The following is a 24,008-nucleotide window of genomic DNA, read 5'->3' on the forward strand; positions in this document are numbered from 1 at the left end:
AACTGAGCCCAATATAAAGGAACAGATGCAAGTCGTTGAGATCAGTGATAATTAGAGACCAGGCAGAGTTAGGCAGATGAGTGAAATAACAATTAAGGTGAAGCTATCAGGCAAGATCACAAAAGCAATAATGAAGCACTAACCATTCAGTCCATTTGATTTGTTGTTTTCTTTCACATCAGTGGAGTGACAGCTTTATGCAGCAGAAGCTTCTCCTATTTGATGATGCGGTCCAGGTTGTAACCCCTTTCGTCTAAAATGCAGAGTGGTTAACTTCCCTTGAGGGTCACGGAAATCAACGCAGACACTGTGTTTGGTCTAAACGCACCATAAAAGTATAAAGCCCTTTGTAGCTATTTAACTACGGATCAAACTGGGGATCTTGATCTGAGCTGCATCCTATTAAAGATCTTCTCGATATGAATTGCAAAGATGAGGGAAGATGATTTAACAAAGGAGCATGACTAAAGACTATTTTATGTTTTATTGCTGTGCAGGAGCTTTAATGTACAGTTGGCAGCAAATGTTAAAGACTAAATCCTGTTTTCTGCCAACAGCCCTTAAAGGTATAGGAGGGACTAGGAGCAGTGAGTAACAGTCACACCTCAATGCCAGTACTAAACAGAGTTGCTGGACTGTAGTCAATGAAAATTTGAAACAGACTCAAGGCTATGAAAAATGAGAATAAGTTAATATGAAAGAACAATATTCAACAGGTACTGACACTAGATTTTAAAGCAGCACTCTCCTCTCCCCAGAGAGTATAGGAGTCTGACGCTAAAGTACAATATATCAAATATTAAGAGCAGGTTACATATAAATCTAATTCTCCATTTACTTATGCTGTCACATCGCTAGAATCATTCACTTGCCTCTTGTATGACCAATATAAAGCATCACATTTGTAACTGCTTATCGGTTTGTTAGGACATTGTAATTTTTAAACTAATTAAAGTTTTTAACCTATGGACTCTCCTATATTAGACATGATTGTAAGCGGTTCATCTTTTAGCATAAAGTGATTACCTATCCAGTTGTTTACTTAACCCATGAGTTGAAATCAACACCGCCAAAGTAGTAACACAATTTTTTTATTTCTAAAAAACCTCTACTTCTTTCAGCTGAACCAAGACCCTGCACTGAATCACAATCACTTCAGTGAACTAGAAAATAGGAGATGAAACCGAGACAGCACTCCTCATAGCAGGCTCCATCTCGAACAGTAAATCGTATAAGGATCGATTGTTATGCCAGAGAACATTGTCATGGTATTTCTTCATGCCATCTGATTGTGTCTGTGCTGTTACTGACTTCAAGACGACAGCAGACCTCTGGCTGTAATGTTGGCAGTAAACGGTCTAGCAGAAACTCACAAGAAGCAAAGAAAAATTACAACAGGGCTATTTATTTTAAGGGAGATTATGCAGAGGTTCTGTTCTGAGGTACCTTGAGGCTCTGGGTGCAGATATATTCTGAGGTGAAATTGAAAAAAATAAAGACCCAATATAAGAGGGTGAAGGTAAAGAGGTCTTACTGGTTACAGCAAGGAGTAAGCCATGAAGAGTCACTGGGGCTTTGGACATTTCTAGCTTTGGGAGGAATGGGTGTTTTGAAGGTAGGGGCAGATAGAGGTGACAGGTGGAGGATATATGGAGCCAAGAGGAAGCCAGTGAGGTCTTTTGATGCACTGAGACTATGGCAAAACTATGATCATCAAGGCTAAAGAAAAAAAAGAAAAAAGGTGAATGTTTGAACACACTCCTTGTATACATGATGCACATGCCTCTTTATTATGTTATTGCTTATACTGAGCTACCTGCTGTTCATATCCTCACCAATATGCACTACATTATGTTGAAAATGGTATGAAATTATTTAGGACATGGTACATTACCTAACTTGTAGTAAGCCTAGATAGGGCATCCTAATTAGGCTGCCTAGAATGGACCAAGAAATTATGCCCAACACTATTACACTACCATTACCAGCCTTCAGCAGTGGTACAAGGCAAGATGGAGATAGACTTTCATATTTTTTGGAACTTGGTGAACTACCATGTGAATGTCCAAGATAAAATTAGTGCTCGCTGGCAAAGAAGCATGTTTCCAGTTTTCTTGTTTGAAATATAGACTAAATTCCTGTTTTTGTCTGATAAGAGTCACATCCAGTAGGTCTTTTTGCTACTACTGTATGTTCTAGTGAAAATTCTTAGTCACTTTTTTTTTTTTTTTTTTTTTTTTACAGTGTCCTGTCTGGCAATGTGGCAATAATAATAATTGTCTTGATGCCAAAAAGAGCCCAACAGATTTTGCTTTCCAAGTGGAGCAGTAGGGCTATCACCATAGTGTTACACTTAAATCATGTACACTATATTGCCAAAAGTATTTGCTCACCCATCCAAATTATTGGAATCAGGTGTTCCAATCACTTCCATGGCCACAGGTGTATAAATTCAAGCACCTAGGCATGCAGACTGTTTTTACAAACATTTGTGAAAGAATGGGTCGCTCTCAGGAGCTCAGTGAATTCCAGCGTGGAACTGTGATAGGATGCCACCTGTGCAACAAATCCAGTCGTGAAATTTCCTCGCTCCTAAATATTCCACAGTCAACTGTCAGCTGTATTATAAGAAAATGGAAGTGTTTGGGAACGACAGCAACTCAGCCACGAAGTTGTAGGCCACGTAAACTGACGGAGCGGGGTCAGCGGATGCTGACGCGCATAGTGCGAAGAGGTCGCCAACTTTCTGCAGAGTCAATCACTACAGACCTCCAAACTTCATGTGGCCTTCAGATTAGCTCAAGAACAGTGCGCAGAGAGCTTCATGGAATGGGTTTCCATGGTCGAGCAGCTGCATCCAAGCCATACATCACCAAGTGCAATGCAAAGCGTCGGATGCGGTGGTGTAAAGCACGCCGCCACTGGACTCTAGAGCAGTGGAGACGCGTTCTCTGGAGTGACGAATCGCGCTTCTCCATCTGGCAATCGGATGGACGGGTCTGGGTTTGGCGGTTGCCAGGAGAACGGTACTTGTCTGACTGCATTGTGCCAAGTGTAAAGTTTGGTGGAGGGGGGATTATGGTGTGGGGTTGTTTTTCAGGAGCTGGGCTTGGCCCCTTAGTTCCAGTGAAAGGAACTCTGAATGCTTCAGCATACCAAGACATTTTGGACAATTCCATGCTCCCAACTTTGTGGGAACAGTTTGGAGCTGGCCCCTTCCTCTTCCAACATGACTGTGCACCAGTGCACAAAGCAAGGTCCATAAAGACATGGATGACAGAGTCTGGTGTGGATGAACTTGACTGGCCTGCACAGAGTCCTGACCTCAACCCGATAGAACACCTTTGGGATGAATTAGAGCGGAGACTGAGAGCCAGGCCTTCTCGTCCAACATCAGTGTGCGACCTCACAAATGCGCTTCTGGAAGAATGGTCAAAAATTCCCATAAACACACTCCTAAACCTTGTGGACAGCCTTCCCAGAAGAGTTGAAGCTGTTCTAGCTGCAAAGGGTGGACCGACGTCATATTGAACCCTATGGATTAGGAACGGGATGTCACTTAAGCTCATATGTGAGTCAAGGCAGGTGAGCAAATACTTTTGGCAATATAGTGTATATAAATAGCTTTATTATAATTTATGCAGGGAGTTTTACAGTTTATATGGACACTGCAATGTCAGTAGAACAGGAAAGGAAAAACAGGAACAAAGTAGAAAAGATAAAAGAAAGAGGAGATAAAAAAGGCTGATAAAAGGGAGATAACAATAAAACATCTTCAGTCTGCTTCATCCCCTGCAAAGAGATGTAAAAAGAACAACACAACCAACGGATATAGTATAAGAGATACAAAAAAGTAACACCTTCATACTATTGCTGAAGTATAAGTAGTATTATTTAATCTTGCATGTATACTGTGGTAGCTGAAGATAAGAATATGACCTACAGTACTGTATGGAAGTGAATCTCTAAGTACCTGGAGCCAAGCACCTTCAGTTGTTTGTGAGAGTGTACTTGTGCATGTAAAGTTTATCTAAAGGAAAAATGCTCAACAGTGGTTGTGAAGAGTCAAAGATGCGCCCCTCCAGAGAACCGAGGCCAAAGCCCCAGGTGCCCAAAGGGAACCCAAAAGCAAAGGCACCCAGGAGGGGCCAACCCAGTAAATCCGCCCCCCCACCAAGGGAGGAGGAGAGACAATCCCGAGGAAAACTAGAACATATATTTAGTAGCAGTTTGCACTTCCAATTTTGCGTGCTCAAATGATTTTCTCCCTTGAATACCAATTTGCTTGTTTTTTCTCTTACTTTTACCTTCTTATCTCTTAGGCAAAGCTACAGAAAGTTGTAAATCACTTTTCATCACAAGATGGCATGCTTTGCCTTAGAGGACTTTGACAGGTTTATCAAGAAAAATAACAGTCCTTGAAATGAAGATGAATTGACTGGAAGTGAATGTGGAGGTAAACTCTGGTTATGGAAATGATACAACCTTGCTAGTGTTGACTCTGCCAGTGTTTCTGTCATGTTGGGGTTCAGGTTTCTAACCCACATGCAGAACACCAAGGAGTCAGAGTAAAAGTTTAACAGTTTATTGAATATAAGCACAAGGTTAGTTGACAGCAGAGATGGGAAGTAACGAAGTACAAATACTTCGTTACTGTACTCAAGTAGATTTTTCTGATATTTTTACTTTACTTTACTACTTATTTTTATGGCGACTTTTTACTTCTACTCCTTACATTTTTACACAAATATCTGTACTTTCTACTCCTTACATTTTAAAAAATTGGCTCGTTACTTTAGTTTTGAATCATTTCAATGGAGTTACCGTTATTATTTTTCACGTCATCAATACCAAATTCAATGTAATTGGATGGGAATCTATGTTGCATTTGACGCACCACTACAAGATGAACCGACAGATTCGGCGGTATTCATTCGCGGCAAATCATTGCAGCTTGGTGGCGGTGGCGTTAGCATAGTAGTATGGACGACGGGATGACTGAAAATGAACACAACAGAGATCTAGTCCTATTGGCAGACATCCATTTAAAATGTAGGCAACGGCATGAAAAAAGTGGTTTCTACTTTTACTTTTATACTTTAAGTAAATTTACAAGCCTGTACTTTGTTACTTTTACTTGAGTAAAGAAGTTTAATCAGTACTTCCACTTTTACCAGAGTATTTTTTAACACAAGTATCAGTACTTTTACTCAAGTACGGAAAGTGAGTACTTTTGCCATCTCTGGTTGACAGATACTGGAATCAGGTCCGGGACTGGTCACACAATGCTCTCTGCAGAGAGGGACAGTTAGGTTAGCCAGGCAGCTAATGATCTTGTATCTGAGAGAATGTGCAGATCTGTACCTGTTCAGAGGTTCAGACTGAGCGGCAGAGGGAGGGAACCAGAAGGGTCTAGAGACTGATCGGCGGCAGAGGGTTTGGCAGCGACAGGACTTAGCTTCAGGCTTGTTAGTGTTCAGAGCTCCTCCAAGTCTCCTTCTTGAAGGATGGTTGGCAGGTTCAGACAGTTTTGATCTTCAGGTTTGTTACTGAGAGCAGGCAGGCAGGTTTTCAGTCGAGCTGCTCTTCCAGAGCTCCAGGTTTCAGTCAGGTTCTTCCAAGGAGGCAGAGAGGACAAAAAACTGATTAGGTTCAAGTCAGGCTTTCAGGGAGTCAGAGAGTCTGGCAGGCTGGTTGGCTCAGGCTTGCTAACCGTAACTGGCTTAACACTCTGATGCCGAAGAGTAGTTCTGCCGCTGCTTATATGCTGATCTCCCTGATGAGCAAATCAGCCGCAGGTGTGGTAGTCAGCTTCAGCTCCAGGAGACCCAGGGCGCCCTCTGCTGGAGAAAGGTGTACAGATCTCCAGATCCCAACAGTTTTAGAACACTGAGATAATCCTACTAGTAGCTTCTGATAGCAACAGGTGGGAATGAAAACTACGCAACCAACGCAGCCATGAAACAAGGTGCTGGTTTTAATGACAATAACCAGACTAGTAGCCCTCATTGCAAAAACTCTCTGAGAAAAACCAAAAAGCAAATGATTTGACCCAGATCTGAGAAGATGCCTAACAAGGTAATACCACATTAAGATGTTAAAACCTTGTTGAGACTTCAGAGAAACATGTCTTCTACTCGAAGTAACAATAGGTGAAAAATCAGTTTGTTCAAAAAACAGAGGATAAGGAACAGCTGACTCAGATTACTGAAAATATATTTGGATTCCACTAAAAAACAGGTTTGCTGCACTACTTGATGTCGACCCTGAAGAGAAACCACCTGTTTCCAGACAACAGACAAACATACGAGGGCCTTCAGCTCTCTCCCAAAACTGGCCACTGAACCGGCATTAATAGTAACTACGAGTGGGATTATTCAGGCATGTCAAAAGTTGGTCTTGCAGGCTTTAGATGTTTCCCTGCCTCAGCACAGCACATTTTCAATTATAGCTGATTGAGAGACTTTCGCTAACATTAATCATCAGAATCAGCTGTGCTAAAGCAGGGAAACCTTGTCATTCACATTGAAAGAGTCAGTGATATTGCTAAGACTAATTATTAAAGAGAGACTTGATTCATCTGCTTACCACATCGAAACTAAAGCATTTTAGAGTCTTCCTTAGTGGACCTATAAGAACTCCATCAGCTGAAGACTGCAGCAGAATTTTCAATCTGAATAAATCCATCAAACTAGCCTGCTCTGCAACCTCAGCTAGCTTTATTGATAACTATAATATCTTCTGGGAAAGGGAAATCTCTTATAAGAGTTAGAAACCCTGTATTTTCATTTTGTATACACAGTGTATACAACACAAAATTTCATTTTGTACAGCTTTCAGAACATTTCCATTCCATAAAGTGCAATAGTGTCAAATGTAAACAGTGTGGGTGAAAAAACATGGTACGAAAACACATTGATATGGAAATTCTGTGACATGATTTAGATTTTTCTCAACAGTTCAGCTGTCTGATGGCAATGGGGAAAAAGCTGTTATGGAATCTGCTGGACCTGCATCAAATGCTGGGAAGCCTCTTCCCAGAGGGCAGCAGGGAGAACAGTCCATGGGGGGTGTGAGGGATCATTGATGATGTTACGGGCTCAGGACACGCAGCGCTGGGATGAAATGTCTTTAATGGAGGGAGGAGGATCCCCGATGATCCTCTCTGCTGGTCTCAGCAGTTGGCGCAGCAGCCTCCACCCCACAGTGAGAAAGCTGGTCAGAATGCTCTCTATGGTGCTTCTTTAGAAGGTTTTGAGGATGGGTGGGACAGGAGAGCTCTCCTCATCCTCAGTAGGATGTACAATCGCTTTTGTGCCCTTTTGACCAGTGAGGACGTGTTTACAGTCCAGGTGAGGTTGTTTGTGATCTGTACCCCCAGGAATGTGTTGCTGCTGACCCCATAATACAGTGCAGTCGCCCTGTCCCATGTGCTGAAAAACATTCCCAAAGCATGATGCTACTACCCCAATGCGTTACAGTAGGGATGATATTCTTGGGATGGTACTCATTATTCTACTTCCTCCCAACACAGTGAGTGGAATTATGACCAAAAGTTCTATTTGGTTACAGCAAACATAACCCTATCAATGAGAAGTGTACATTTTATACTGAAGCTGCCCCAGTAGGGGATTAATGGTAAATCATTGGGTAAAAAAAAAAAATTTACTCTGTCCAAAATCAGGATGATTTTCTAATACTGAGGTCACTCTACATGCTGACCATTCAAATTTGGTTTAGTAATGAGAAATCCAGACTGAAAAGAACAGAACAGTTAACAGATTTCCAAATAAAAAATATGGAAAAACAAAAAATTGGGCCCCATTTTTTTTGACCTATTATCGGTTTTTCAATTCCAAAATGAAAAACAAAAATGTTTTTACTAATTTAGACTTCTTTTCCTCCTGATTAAGCTACCTCCTTCCCTTGCCTCTCTGTTTTGTTTTGTTAGTGACCCAAAAGTAGACATAACATCAGCATAGAAAGCCTTTGCATAATTTATGTGTGTGATAGTTATTATTCCCAGTTTGGTGGTTTTATTCTCAAAACATAACTACATTGCATTGGAATAAAAAGCTATAAGGATTTGATGGGCTACCTGGAGGCTCATGTGTTACTTCCTGGTCCAGAGGGGTTCTGTTTACAAGTTAACTGTCTGGGAGTCCTTGTGATTTATGCTTTTTGGTTGTAAAACAGGTTTGCTGCCAAATTACCGTATATACAGTAATAACAGTAAGATGGAGGGATAATTATCAGGAGTGTCCAGGGATGCGGTTGTATGAATATGATTTTGTATTGTACCATATCCATAGTGGTGTGTATGCATACATGACTCTAATGAGGAGGAGCGGAATCAGAAAAGGACATGTAGATTTGTTTTTATATTTATCCTTTTTTGTTTTGGAATGTTTTTCTCTTTTTCTATTATTGTTCTTGTTTTTTGTCTGTTTATGGACTATAGTTGAGTATAAATAAAGAGATTGATTGAATTTAAAAAACGGAAAGCGGGTTGATTTCTTTTTTTTCCCCCAAAACAAAACAACTGTGTTTTTTTTTTTTTTTTTTTTTTTCAGTTAAAAATATGGAAGCAAGTTTGTTTTCCAATTTTGGATTTCCCATTTCAAAACCGAAATCGAATGGCCAACATGTACACAGACTGACCGATCACTTCAATGATTGCAACCATGAAATCAGCTTCCAGCTTTATGGTAGCCTAAATATTATTGAATTAATAGTCCAGGTGGGAGAAAATTCATTTAATTAAACTCAGAACTGCCTCTGCATTATAGCAAAAACTTTACCCTCAATTTACTGTCTTTAAAAAACTAGTTATATATTATATAGCATACAGCAATAAAATCTCAGATGCTCTCTTTAGAGTGGTAGGGAAATAGGAGAATTTTTTTTTTCAAATCCATGTGTCACTAAATAGCTGACATTATAGCTACAGAACAAAATTAAGCATTTTGCAACGGGATGGGTATCCATCACAGGCCTATCAATTTCTGAGCACTCAAGAGTCACAAGCAGCTAAATTTCCAAGATAGTGAGGTACAAACCTGGTGTGTGTGCTTTGTTTAGTTTTTTAATGAAAATTTGTAAGGCCAATTGTGTTAAATATGTTACATTAAAGGGATTACAGGTACTTGTGAGGACCTCTCAACTGGTGGCCATAATGAAAAGTTCTTATCTTGAGATTGGGATAAGATTTGGGTGTGAATTCAATTTAGGGTTAGGTATATGTTGGTATTTGTCAACGTAAGGGTCTGGGTAAGGCCATACAAATGAATGGAAGTCAAAGACAGGTCCCCTTAAGACAGAGTTTGTGTTTGTGTGTGTGTGTGTGTAGTTGATACAATGGCCAGTTTCTATTAAAAAAAGTATGTTGGGGGACAGAGGAGAAATGCTGTTTGAAGTTCAGGTGTCACATTTTGGACTACGGTGTGGTTGACTTTAGGTTCGATTTAGGTTTGAACCCGTAATGCTTATGTTTAGGGTAAGACATATTCTGTAATAATTAATGGAAGTCAATAGAAAGGCCACACAAAGATAGAGGTTTGTGTGTGTATGTGTGCTTAGGGGAGCAGCCTTCTTCTTTTCTGCTGCAGCTTTACTCTACTTTGTTTCAATATTAAAGCTACAGTCTAATTCCATCACCGATAGCCATGTTATTAAAGTTTGCTTTGCTGACTCATTTAAAATGCTGACAGGGCAGCAATTTTGGTCAAAACAACTGTTAAATGGATTAGGAGGATCAGCAATTGGTCAATAAGCTCATTCTGAAACCAGCCAAAATGGAAAGCTGATAACAATTACTGCCATGGTAGACACTGACTACAGTGTTACCAAGCTTACCAACCCCTTTAGAGCAAAGGCTCCAACCTTTTTTGTGCCAGAGACTGGTTTAATGTTAGACAATATTTTCACTGACAGATTTTTATCTCTCTGATCGCTATGGTAAAGTCAAACATACCTTTTAGATAAGATACTACAAAAACACAGTGCATTAAAACAGCATAATAACTACTTACATTAGCAATGATTTAGTGGGAACCCTGAGCTTGTTTTGCTGCAACAAGAAGGGTTTGGGTTTAAAGAGGAAGGTATCACATCAGCCACAGTGTCATGGCCAACATACGTCAATAGTAAGTCATAGACGAACACGATAGAGAGAATCCAGTCATGTTTGAAAATAACATACAAGTCAGACTCAGAAAAGAAATCAGTCGGAAATAATAAAAGTGCTTCTTTGTTTTTGTGGTGCCTGCGAACAAATGACACATGGAGCTGAACCGGACCAGTACCTAGTTGGGGATCACTGCTTTAGTGGGGATGTTTATTGCTGTTGTCTTTTTAGAGAGCATTTAAAATGTCCAGTAATTTCAGTAATTCAGCTGCTGCAGAGCTAAGTCAGGCATGCTGTCTGTCGTCCAGGCTTCCCGCTGACAACCCCCTCCAATCTTTTGTTTCTGAGTAGTGTCTCATTTATCATAGCAACAAATAGGCCATGCATTTGACAGGTGAGATAAAGATAGATAGAATATGTCTCTGGGAGATGTATTACTGAAATAACTATTATGACAATGTCTAATAAAGGTATGTATATATATATATATATATATATATATATATATATATATATATATATATATATATATATATATATATATATATATATATATATACATAATTTATTAATTTTTTTATTAATTTTTTTACTTACTTATTTGTTGAATTTCAAAAAAGGACCTGATTTCACTTGGTCAAAAGTACTACAGGACTAGCAAAATCCATCACAGATATAAAATAAACAAAATTTAACTTTATGGAGAAAACATTGTAGGTTCCTGGCCATCTTATTATTAAACACAAATAAACCCTTTTCTGTGCATTTTTTGTTTTGGCCATGAAAAATGAACAGACATTTTTAAACCTGTTCTTTGTTTTATAGTTGCATCATAGGTTTATGATAAATACAATATTTTTATTTCTGGACAGTGAGCAGGACTTTTAAATTTTCTCAAGATGTTGCTAAATTCTTCAGTAGTTTGCAGGAAGTCATTGTTTTGTATGTTCTTGATATGCATCTTTACATCCTCAGTAAATGTTAAAAGTCATTAAACAGTCACTGCTTGCTTTACTCTGTATATAATCTATGAAGCTCGAATTTAAATGTGTGTCTAGATAAATTAATTTAGGTACTGTATTTTCATGACTATAAGGCGCATATAAACGTCTTTTTTTTCCTCAAAATGTGCGGCGCGCCCTATAGTGCGGTGCGCCCTATGTGTTACTGCGGACGTTGTTGAGACCGCCATGAGAACGTTAAAGGGGGAAGTGTGGGCGTGGATTGTGTATAAAAGAACAGGTATGTGCTTTATGCAGAACATTGTTGTCATAACAACCCTGAAAATGGCAAAGAGACACGCCTATGAGTGCAATTTTTCCATCCGGACCAGGACTACAGTTGCTCAGCCACATCCGGGAGATTATAATGAAAAGCTGGCGAGCTTCCACTCCTACTGCAGCAAACACATCGCCGACAAACGCATCCAGCTAAGCCACATCATCAACATCCACGAGGTGCCACTCACTTTCAACATCCCGGTGAATCAAACGGTGGAGAAGAAGGGGACCAGCACGGTAGCGATACACACAACGGGGTATGAAAAGGCGTTGTTTACTGTCGTGCTTGGCTGCCACGCAAATGGAGAGAAACTGCCGCCTATGGAGATTTTTAAGCGAAAGACGGTGGTTTTTTCCACGCATCACCATTGCTGTTAATCTGTGACTCCATGCGTGCCCATCTCACAGCCGATGTGAAAAAAAGGTGAAGCAAATGAACGCTGTGCTCGCTGTTATTCTGTGAGGTCTGACAAAGGAACTTCAACCGCTCGACATCGGTGTGAACCGGCCGTTCAAAGTAAGGCTGCGAGCGGCGTGGGAGCGATGGATGACCGACAGAGACCACAGTTTCACGAAAAGTGGAAGGCAGCGCGGGGCAAGTTACGCTACAGTTTGCGGATGGATTGTTGATGCTTGGGCTAACGTGTCTGCTGACTCTGTTGTTCAAGCTTTCGCAAAAGCCAGCATTATTTCTGAGGAGCTGCGCTGCACGGAAAGTGACTCTGACAGCGAAGAAGGGGAAATTGGCATGTCTGATTTAGCGCAGCTGTTTAATTCAGAAACAGAGGATGATGGCTTTGATGGGTTTGATTAATACTTTGTAATAAATACATGAATAAAGCACAATCGTACTCAGTTTTGCTCCCGCTCTATTTTTAAATAGTAGAGGTATTTAAACGTAGTGGTGGATATGTACCTGTATATAAAACCCGCGCCCTATAGTCCGGTGCGCCTTATGTGTGTGTTAAATACAGTTATGGGACACATAACTGAGACTGCGCCTTTTAGTACGGTGCGCCTTATGGTCGTGAAAATACGTTAGTTTGCATTTAAAATATATCTTCCTTTTCAATTTTATTTATGCAACATTTTTCAAAGTATTGATGGTAGTGGTAACAGTACTACAGTAGTGTACTAAATATTTTGCAAAGTATGAATTATATAAGACAAACCAGTGATTAAGCTTAGACCTAAAAGCTCATCCTGAAGTCAATCTCAAGTTGTGTTTCATTACAAATCTGCGCAAAATTAAGATTTATCTACTAATTTTTCCTACTACTAATTTTTGAAAGCAACATGGCAGCAGCGTATGTAAACATAAGATAAATTCATATTATGTATTTAAGCCACAGCTCTAGTGGGCATCATCATCCTCCAACTACTACAGGTCTTTTTTTTTTTTCTTGTCTTTTTACAAGGCAGTAAGATCCATGTGCAGATCACGTGACTCTTGTTGTACAAAAGTGTTTCCATTGCAGTTTTGTGAAATATAACAATTTCCATGTGACCGAAAAAGCCACCTCATTGAAGCGGAAAAAAGTTTCATTGAAAAACGTGAGTTGTTTTGAAATTGCAGTGTTTCCCTTTAGCAAATTTATTTTGGTTATTACATTTTGCACAGTCCGACGGTTAGTGGAAACACATCTTGAGATCAAAGTATTACAAGATAAGGGTAGAAAAAACTGGGACTTTAAAATACTCTTATTACACTTCGGACAGAGCTTGACTCTTGAAAGTGAGACAAAGTATCATACCTATGGTGACAAACGCCTAATAGGCAGTAGTGTCCTTTGTCCCAAAGTACTGTATGCCATTCTTACATAACAGCCTATGAGAAAAGTCATTGTATTTTTCTAGTGGTTCTACTTAAAATGTATTTAAAATTTAGGTGTTCAATCTAACATAAACATCTTATTTTAATCAAATGTTCATCTTAAGCTAAAAATGACAAAGGCAGAGACAATGGGAAAGTAAAAACAAATGGTAGGTTTAAAGCTGTGACAATAGGATATGGTTGATAGTGAGTACAGAGACTTCCAGCAGCTCAACCCCTTCCAGGAGTAGCAATTATTGAATGGTGCTCAGCACCATTCCACCACAGACATACAAATAGCTCACCACTAGTCACAGCAATACTCAACCAGCATAAATGGTGAATGTCAATTTTGGTCTTTTGAATCCTCTAAAAAAATATTGTCTCAAACTGCTTCAGTTTGTCTGTGTACAGGCATGGTAGGATGTGGGGCTTTTGTTTAGTTAATCACCTGCTCCACAGTGTTGAATCAACCAGGCATTGGTGATCTGGGCATTACACAGGAGTTTGTGCTCAGTGTGGAGCAGTTGTACTTATTTGGCAAGCGATTAACTGCTAGATAATTGTTGAGCTTATCCTGCATTGCACCATACTGATGTTATCCTAAACTACTTATTGTCAAGTCAACATTGTTTGAATGTTGTGATAAACACGCATGGTTTGTAACACAAAAGGAAACATTCAGAGCTATAAAAGCAAGAGAATATGGAATGATACATCTATTAATTACAGACTGTGAAGGTTTATGATAGGAAAGAGCAAGATAATGGCATCACTCTACTCTGAAAATGGTGTCCTTCATTTCTGGGAAGTCACTACTCTGAAGGTCTACAAGAATTGGATTTCATTTTAACAGAACGTAAAAGAATAGCAGAACCGGTTTTATTTCTGAAGCAATGAGATGGACCTAAAAACTTTTTTTTCTGTTATTATTTACATTGATGTTAAGGTAAAAGCAGGAAAAAGGGTTTTATATCTTATTGTCTTTTTTAATTTAACCCAACAAAATGAAAAGCAGGTCTCAGCCTGCCAAATCACCTCTTGATAATGCCTCTCCTTTGGAGGCTTTAATAGAGCTGTGCAATTAAATGACACTTATTGGTGAGCTAAGGATAGTTTCTATTTTCATTATATCACTTTGAGTCAAGCATATCCTTTAGCAATCTAATTACAGTGCCTATCAAAGCTGTTGCCTAATCAGGGCAATTTTTCCTACTTCAATGTAAAATTCTGTCTGCAGATGTGAAGAAAAATTGCATGTTTGACCTTGCATTGTCAGATCTCTCCTTTTTTATTTGATCATTTAGTTTGTTCATCTCCTTTTAATCTTAATCTTAGAAGGACAGGAATGAGCTCTGTGAGTTGTCATGTCACTTAAACTTGTTATGGAAAATTCAGTTAATACAAAAAACAAGAATATTAAAAGTTGAAATAACCCAACTCTAAATACTGTCTTTGTGGAACCACATAGAAGATGGCTAATTCTTGATTTTCTCCATTACATTATGACTTCTGTTGCACATAGCAAGATTAATCAAACTGACAAGTACAAGAAATCAATATCAATAAGGAAAAAGGATATGGTGTATAATGATACATTTTCAGGGACTGCTCAGTCTGTCAATAGTTTTATTTGGACTGTATTAAGTGGCACATTTCTCCTAACCCTGAGAGATTAAATAGAAGAGAAAGTTCACTTACGGCCTTACAACAAAATCAGACAATGACCAGACTGGACTAGACTTGAGGCATCGACTAGACACGATGCCGAGGTGTGATGACAGCTGGTAAAATCCTGGCTCTTTTTTCAAATTCAAATATAATTTATGCAGAAAAACCCTTTGACTGCAGGTTGCAGAGCACAAAGAAGATTCATAAAATTAATTATTCCCTGTGCTGAAACATATACAGTATGTTGTGCTAGCGTCTGTTAGGTTAAAGGTATAGAGGAGGGTGTTTTATTTCCGGGTGGATCATCTAAATAAATGGTCCTCCTAATTGCCAATCATTCTGGTGATATGTTTACGTAAGGCCATACTACACGTGTGTCCCGTTAGCCATCTTTTTCTGCGAATGTGCACTTCCAGGTGTTTATGTGGAGTGAGATATGGTTTCAGACAGTCATTTAAAACCAACTTTCTCACCACAGTTCTTAGAAAATGGCAGAGAGTCGTAAGAGGAAAAAGTTTCTACGAAGTGTATGTGAAGAAAAGAAAGGCCTCAGAAGAACCAGATATATCCTGGAATGCTTTACATGGAGAGCTCTCCTCGCAAAGAATTATTGGATTTGCTGTCACAGCGGCTCACTGTCGCCATAGGCTGTCGCTACCCAACAGCGGTAACTAATAACAAAGAAGGCGCAGGCACTGTGCAGTGGACGAGGAGTTAAGTGACCAAACCGGAGCAAAATGCAGTGATTATCTGTCCAAACAGCAAGGTAACTGAGTTTGCTATAAAGTCCACTAAATGGCCCTGCTCTATATAGTGATTGAGGGATTTAGGGCAGACGTTCAGGCACAGTAAACTTGTATGAGCTATGAGAACAGCAACTTTTAAACAGCGTGCACGAGGAGAAATGGTCTTGTGTGTGCTCTTGCACACATTTAATAGGCGTTCTCTCTTGGAAGCGGGAAAATCGTTGTGGATGTGAATTTTTTATTAAAGTGGAGAGGGCAGGTCTTTTTAAAAAATAAATGAAAATCCTCCACAATACATTTAAGCCATTTTCCTCCCTTTAGAAAACAGTGGACTATCTATCCATCCATCCATTTTCCGTCACGCGTATCCCTGCTGGGGTTGTGAGGGGTGCTGGTGCCTATCTTCAGCTATCAATGGGCGAGAGGTGAGGTACACCGTGGACAGATCGCCAGTCTACCGCAGGATAACACAGAGACAAACAGGACAAACAACCATTCACGCACACACTCACACCTAAGAAGAATTTAGAGAAGACAAGTGTACCAATGGTCATTCTTGTGCCTGAACATGGCGTTCATTATGGACAATCCATGACTTGCACAGAAGCTCAATAATGAAACACGACTCTGGTTCAGAGCTGGGGGTCCCTTCCTGACCCATCACCCAGAACCTGTATACCTTGGGAGAGCCTACCTGGAATCAGTAAAACCCCTACACCAATTTGAGGTGGTAGTTAAATTGTGTTCTAGTCAAAAATTCTTAATTGATCCTAAAAAGAAGGTAAATGTTGTAGTAACTCATAGGGATATTTTGAGTGACTTGCTGTAGATGTTTTGGCTGTATGCAAAAATAATCCTCTGTCTTGCACCAGATCAAAGTAAGCCTTTGACTAAGACACTATTTCATGCTTAACATTCTTTTGAAGAGGATGCTCATGGTAGTCCTATATTCTTCCTTATGAAATCAGCTGCAGAAGTTCTAGAGGAGTTCCTAGAACAGATCAAAGTTTCCTAAAGAAGCACAGGCTGCCCTGTCCCTTCTTGTTCGCAGCTTTACAGTTGTGTCTCCAATCGAGGCTGATCAGATGAACATTACGGTTTTTATATTCTTCCAACTCCTCATCTTCTTCTTTCATGATGTTAACAGCATTCGGCTTGTTCCTTGTTCCATGCTTTCTTGTTTTCTCATATCTTGATCTTAAAATTTTTCGGTATATCCCTTAATAATTTTGCTTCCCTTCTTGAAGGCTCTGCTTCTCTTGCACTGCAATTCTTTTAGATGACTAATGATCTAGGGTTTTTACTGGGGAAGCATTTCACTGTTCAAAGTGTTATCGACACTGAAGTTTACTTAGTCAGTCACACACCTAGTAATCGCACCGATGTTCTCTCTATGTGGTTAAGAGTGCATCCCAGTCTGTAGCCAAAAAACTACACTCCTACATCATGCAGTCTGCTGGTCATTTGTTTCACCTCTTCGCTTCAACCTTTTTGTTAAATCTATGTCTATTTCTATCGTCACAAAACCTAGCAGAGAGATATTTGAGTCAGTGATACGATCTTGCTGCCATGTTTCAGTAAAACACATAATACTGCTTTTTAAATTTTCTGGCTGGGTCCTTGATAGGATTTCGAGTTTTTCCAACTGGTAATATTGCACCTTGCCAATAATGATTTAAAGAGATATTTGTATTTTCTCCTTTCTCTCGTCTCCTTGCCTCTGCTCTGCATTCCCTGTTCCGTCTTTTCTACTTACTGTAGCTGGGACTTGCAGAAACAGTTAAAGTATTCTTACAGCTTTTGAGATGCTAATGAGCTGCTGATGGGAGTGTTGTTTCAGATAAGAATATAATGTCCAAGAATAAAAAAGACATTGAAAAAATAATTTCAGAGGCAGAGCATCATACACCAGAGGTAAAAATATTCAGAAATCAAGTTGGCAGAGTTATTCTAACATGCAGACACTTTGAATAGCGTAATTCTAGAATGTTTAAAAGGTCAGGGTGCAATAATCCAGTGCACATACTTATTAAATTTTACAAGTCTGAATCTATTTTAACAATGTGTGTAGAAAAGCTTTTAAGCATATCTTAAAAATTTTGTGTAGTAAGCACAAGGGTTTCCAAACACGTAATAGTTGCCTTCTTAAACTATTCCAAAGTAATTTTTTGTTACAGTACCCAACAGTTTCCAAGCATTAATCAGCACCTTACCTTCATTATTTTTCCACTTACATTATTGTAATGCATATGTGCTACTAGCTGCAAAATGACTGATTTTATATACAGTAAACATTAGGAAAAGCTCTGGTTTCTTTATACTATACCAATAATATTTGTACATTATTTAAAAAGTGGACTTATGCTAAGAAATTAAACATCTTAACGAACTTTTAGATTTTTAATAAAAGAGCAGTAATATATCTATCCAAATCTTCTTATATGGCCTAAAAAAGAATCTTGCAAATACTGTGACAGCTTAAATTCAAAATTAGATTCAGAATCTTATTACCAATTGACAGAGATGGCAAAAGTACTCAGTTTTCGTACTTGAGTAAAAGTACAGATACTTGTGTTAAAAAATACTCTGATGAGGTGTTAAACATAGACAAGAAAATGTACAATTGACATAAATAAATATTGGAATATAAAACTGTTGAATATACAAATTGAACTTGTATATCAAGTGCTCCATGGCAGTTATTATCAGTGTTGGAAACCTATCTTAAAAAAAGTGATGAGTTATAGTTACTAATTACCTGTCCAAAAACAATTGAGTTAGTAACTCAGTTACTGCTCAATTAAAGTAACTCGTTACTAGCCAAAGTAACTATGTGGTTGATGCTCTATGCTGCATCCTGCCCTTGTCCATGGTGGCGGCAGAAGGGTAACAGATGGTGATTGGGGAGGACAGGACAAATATAATGATGTTGGAGTAGAAGTCGAGTATCATAGTCTTTAGCATGCTAAGCTTCTTAAGTTGCCACAAGAACTACTGTACATCTTCTGCTATGCCTCATGGTGTGCTCAGATGACCAATCTGCCAACTGTAGGCAGAACTAAGCCCTATGACATTAGCCCAGTTAGGGTGGTGTCATCTGCAAACAATAGAAGCTTACAAACTAGTGACTGCTGGTGCAACTGTTGGTGTACAGGGTGAAGAGCAGCAGGGAAAGACCATAGTCTTGAGTGGAAAAGGTACTAATGCTTCTGGAGTCAGAGATCTGTTTTACCATTTTCAAATTCTCTTTCCTGTCTATCAGGAAATCTGTGAACCAATTGCAGGTGGAGTCAGGCAAATTCTGTTCACTTGTGTGTATGGCACTAATTCACAAGAATTCATCAAAAGGAATTTAATGAGTCAAATAAAAAAAAAGATACTGACAGGTAAAATTGGTTAACATTAGTTAACAAAGATTTCTATCTGAGGAAACCTAGCAGATTCCATTGAGTCATTGAATGCGGAAATCCCTCCTCCTGGATGAGCAAATGGCAGCAGTGGACAGTCTCTTGTATTCTGTGATTGACTTTGCAGTAATCAGTCATACCGAGCAGGGCTCTAGCATGAATTGAGAGGAAATATTCCTTTCAACAGGAAGAAACCTCAAGCAGAACCAGGCTCTGTGTAAACGGCCTTCTGCAACAACAGAATGAGATTTCAAAAGAGAGAGCAGACACAAAAAGAACACAGAAACTTGATCCAAAAATACTTTCTGTCAGAAAGATAATGATTGATTGGCCCCATAGATGGTCTTGTAGTCTTGTAAAAAAAAAAAACACAGATGAGCTCACAGGTGGATTTCAGGTCAAATAAAGAGGTAAACACTGGTGACAAAAAGTCATACCTCCAAAAGAAGCAGAAATAGGCTACTGGTAGCCTAAACTAGCAGCCTAAACTTGTCTTTACTAGTTAAGGCTACTGGTTGAAAACGAAACCAGACACAGAGACTTTATTGTCTGAACCGTATTGAAGTGTTTTGCAATGTTAACAATGGTAAAGAAAGTAAGTGACTATATTTTGTTTCTGTGTTTTATTGGATGAAGGGCTGTTGTATTTTACAAAATAGATGTCATCATGAAAAAAATGGTTTATAGAAATATCTCAAGACATTACAAGGAAGTTAAGTCTTGGGTACAAATTGGTGTACCAAACTGACTGAGAATCTTGCTGTTTGACCTTCTTTTTCTGTGCTTGTTTTGCAGTGTTGAGCTGGACTTTAAACAACAGGAGGATAAGCTACAGCCCTTAATGAAGAGACTTTGCCCCATGGACAACCAACAGTACCCCGCTCTGCCTTATCCCAATGAAGTGTTCACTTCCACCCCAAAACGCAAGTCAAAGTCAGAGTCCAAGAAGCATGCACGCTGGAAACTTTGGTTCCTTTGAATAAAACATGAAGCCTTTGAAAAAAGCCATCCCTTGGGGACATAACAAACCCCAGTTTCTCTTGAAGCTGTTAAAAGAATATTAAGAAGATAGGCCAATGACCAGTATGAAAGGACGCCATCCTACACCTGTTGATATGAAGCTTTAAACTGAGACAATAAGGTCACTTGGTGGACAGCAGAGACATAAATATTTTACATTCAGTTTAATCTTTTCTGGCACATTCCCTGGACTGGATCGACATCTTAAAACTCTTGGTAAGCCATGATACACTTTTTGCATTGTTATCTTTAAATATAAAGCTATTCATATTAAAATTAATCTTTTTGAACTTCCATTCATTGCTATATACTTTCCCTGTTTTCCTCTTAGAGCATATTTTTTGGCATTAAGTGGAGGAGTCATGCCAAGGGTCTTGCTTGAAGGAAGCTGTAATCATTGAATGGACATCAGCCCCACTTCCAGTAAAGCACAAATATTTAAATAAGGAAAGACACATTAAAAGACTGCATCAGTACAGTATTTGCCAATATGTAAGCACTGTTATTGGATCCCTCTACTATCCTCTTCCTTTCTGCCATATTTGTAAACATGCTGCTCGCTTTTTCTCCCTGGCTGAATGTCTACTTGAAATAGTCAGCACATGCTTACCTCCATGTCTTTTAAACTATGTCCTTAGGCTTTTCTTTCCTCCCCCGTGTTATTACTGTAACTTTATGTGCAGGCAACTAACCAGCCAGCCTCACCGATCCAGTTGTTATCATTACTGATCTGACTTTTAAAGTTCTAGATTTTAAAAGTTCCAGATCTATATTTTTTATTAAAAAATGTTTTTTTAACAAAGTACTGTGAATTTCTACAGCCTAACACTTGTATATCTTTGGAAAGAAAAAAAAATGTAATATTTAAAGATATAGTACATATAATCCTCTTGGGAAAGTTTGATCTTATTTTTTATCAGCATGGATGATGTTTTTTCAATTTCTGCTGTATTTTCTATGAAAGAATAAATTATTGTTTTTTGTTATTGTTATTATTATTATTATTATTATTATTGCTTATTATTATTATTATTATTATTATTATTATTATTATTATTATTATTATTATTATTATTATTATTATTATTATTATCATGTATAATTAATTCAAAGGTTAAGGATATTTTGATATGTATTCCTTAGTCAACTTAGAGTCTGCTTTGGATCTCTCTGACTCAACCTGTTCAATTGAAGTAGCAAAACTAGTGTTGTTTAATGTCCGTATAATGCTTCCAGAGATGTGTCATTGATCTACCTTGTCATTGTGCTGCAAGCCCCATTAGGCCACTCTGCTTATTTAGGGAGCACTTATAAACAAATGTGCGCTGAACTTGCAACACAAGTGGAAGGGCTCTATGTACAAAGCAAAAATAATACCATTGTAATCTATGAAGGAAAAATACATTTTAGCCACCAGCTTTCGTAAAATACGTGAAGAAAAAAACTCAATATGTAGCAGTGACATGAACTTGTTGAGATGATGGCATTTATTTATATTTTGGTTTAATTTAATTTAAGAACATATTTTCAGACACATTTAAAATGTCTGAAAGAAATGTTTCTTCTCATGACACAACTTAGAACAGCTGTCATATTTATTCTCACCCCATATAGAGATGTAGAAACATCTTAAACCTAAAAAATTCAAGTAGAAAATATATATCTAAGTAAAAAAAAATATACATCTTTTCACACATCTCCACTAGTTCTGTAAAGTCTCCACAATTTTTACTCGTATACTTTGATGGGATTGTATATGCCTGTAAAAATTATTACCTCTGATTCAGCTTAGGCATAGCTGTTTGAAAACTGAAATGTTGAAGACATGTTTTTCCTCAACCTCTCCTTCACAGATTTAGCATTGAAGCAATTTAGAAAAGAATCACAGAAGTGCTTGTCATGTGGATTGCTTCTTGCAACACAGAGCTCCTTCATTCATCAACCAGTGTGTTGGTGAAGAGCTTTACCGTGAAAAACTGCAATTCAGCATCCAAGTGCAATATAATGGTTTTTCTACTGTTTCTTAAAAATAATTAAAACATTTCACTAGGACAGTGTATCATTGTGCTGTTGTCACTTCTAAATTCATGTCTGTCTTTTTACCCTGAATCGGTGTTCTGAGTGCATCTTATTTGGGTCATTGTTCCATATTGCCATGTCTGCCTTATGAAAGAAGAATTCTAAGTATGAAATTGTTTCTCAAAGAAAATACTGATTCCATGTAGGGGAATCTTGGACACAATATATTTTGATGCATTCTTGCTTCTCAGGTAAAGTCTTAACTGACTTACAAGCGAAAAATAAGGGGTATTTTCTTAAAGACAACTACAGTACAGTATAGGAATGTAGGCAGATGGTTTAAGACGTGATAAAACAAACACTGAGACATCCAAATGCACTTTTGGGGAGCACTCTGGGGGCTTTTTCATTCAAATATTTGATAATATGACTGCAAACAAGCCTAACAAAATGGCATGTGAGTCTTTTAGGACTAAAAGAGTCTGCCAGAAAAACTTATTCATTTAGCTGTGTCCCTGGAAAAGTAATTATGGACTACCTATTTACTCTAGAAGTAATGACAATTGGACTTGTACTGCCTAACTTACTGGCACATTTTCTGTAACTTTGCATTGAAATAATTTACATTTATTTTAGCATACACTGTAGTTTTACGATCTATTGAGCAGAACTGCATTTTTATACAAATATGACCTTGTCAAAACATGTATACTTCAACAAAATTAGTGGAAATGACACTGAACACCAGTGGCCTCACACCAGGGACCTAAGATCGCCACAAGGACAAAAGTCATGTGGCTTGCCATGACCAGCTGTCCTAAATGGGCAGTCTGCAAAGGTTTGCATGACAGCATTTGCTTCATTTTTTTCTAAAGCTTTTATTATCATTTCACTGTCAAAAGTACAGGGCAACGAAATTAACTCTCTGCATTTAACCTGTTCTCTTGGGGTGCAGTGGGCTGACATCGGCAGTGCCCGAAGAGCAGTGTGGGGTTAAGGGTCTTTGCTCATGGGCCCAGAGTGGCAGTCTGTGGGTGTGGGGTCTGAACTCAGAAACTCAGGATTAAAAAATCTAAGCCCTAACCACTAAGTGTGTCCCATGCTGTAGTAAAAAGATGAATCATAGTAGGTACCAGAAAGTACTCTAGTTAAAGGGGGACACCGTTTTATTTTACATTGGCCCCTTGATTTTACATTATTACATCATGTGCCACTCACCCATATTAGTTTTGTGTCATTTGGAGTTTTCCTGAAGATATTCGGTTTTGTAATCCAAGTAACATCTTCCTATGGGCAACGAGTTGAAGGCACAAACTAAACTGTTCATAATTTGTTCTTTATGGTACGCCAGCATTGATAACCTCAGCGTTCCACCGAATGACGGAGTGCCCTACTTACAGCTTCTCCTCTGTGCGCTGACTGCAGCCCTGTTCAATGCAGCCTTTTGCGGCGCAAGCTTGAAAAAAGCATCCGCCTTACATGATGCGAGTTCATCATTAAGGGAGAGGAAGAAAAGGGGAAGCAGAGAGGACGCTGGCGTTGGCTGTTGGCCGCTTCTCTGCAAATCCGTCAAAATCTGTCCTTCTCTGCAAAATCCATCCTACTGTACCGTATTCTGGGAACTCAGTTTCTACAGTAAGTGACAGATTATTTTGTAGTACACACCGAGTTTGTGTGGTACCCTGCACTTACCTGTCACTACGCTGGACACTGCTTGCTAAGTGAATCGTCCTTTTCTCTGGGCTTCAAATCCCCCAATCCTGCTGCTTCCTTTTTGTTTCCCTCTAACTGGATTATTCCTAAGGAGATGTCTGGTGCTTCATGCCCTCCCTGGATTATCTCTGCATGTCGGCTTGTTAGCCCGTTGGCAACTTGTTTGGGTTGGCTACGCTAACAGAGTTAGCCAGAGCTACTCTTCTATTTCAG

At 38.8% G+C, this 24,008-nt stretch overlaps 1 protein-coding gene across 1 annotated transcript in view; it reads left to right on the forward strand.

Annotated features, from left to right (window-relative positions):
* Positions 1 to 21,089, forward strand: part of LOC119776060 (inhibitory synaptic factor 2A-like) — a 62,817-nt gene extending 41,728 nt beyond the window's left edge. The window contains exons 4-5 of the mRNA XM_038274276.1: positions 19,839 to 20,279; positions 20,395 to 21,089. Of these exons, the coding sequence (XP_038130204.1) occupies positions 19,839 to 20,022 (184 nt within the window). The 3' untranslated portion in view covers positions 20,023 to 20,279; positions 20,395 to 21,089. The remainder of the gene's footprint in view (positions 1 to 19,838; positions 20,280 to 20,394) is intronic.
* The last annotated feature ends 2,919 nt before the right edge of the window (positions 21,090 to 24,008 follow it).

The sequence above is a fragment of the Cyprinodon tularosa genome, unplaced genomic scaffold (assembly GCF_016077235.1).
Source record: "Cyprinodon tularosa strain WSP-4 unplaced genomic scaffold, ASM1607723v1 ctg902, whole genome shotgun sequence".
Classification (NCBI taxonomy): Eukaryota; Metazoa; Chordata; class Actinopteri; order Cyprinodontiformes; family Cyprinodontidae; genus Cyprinodon; species Cyprinodon tularosa.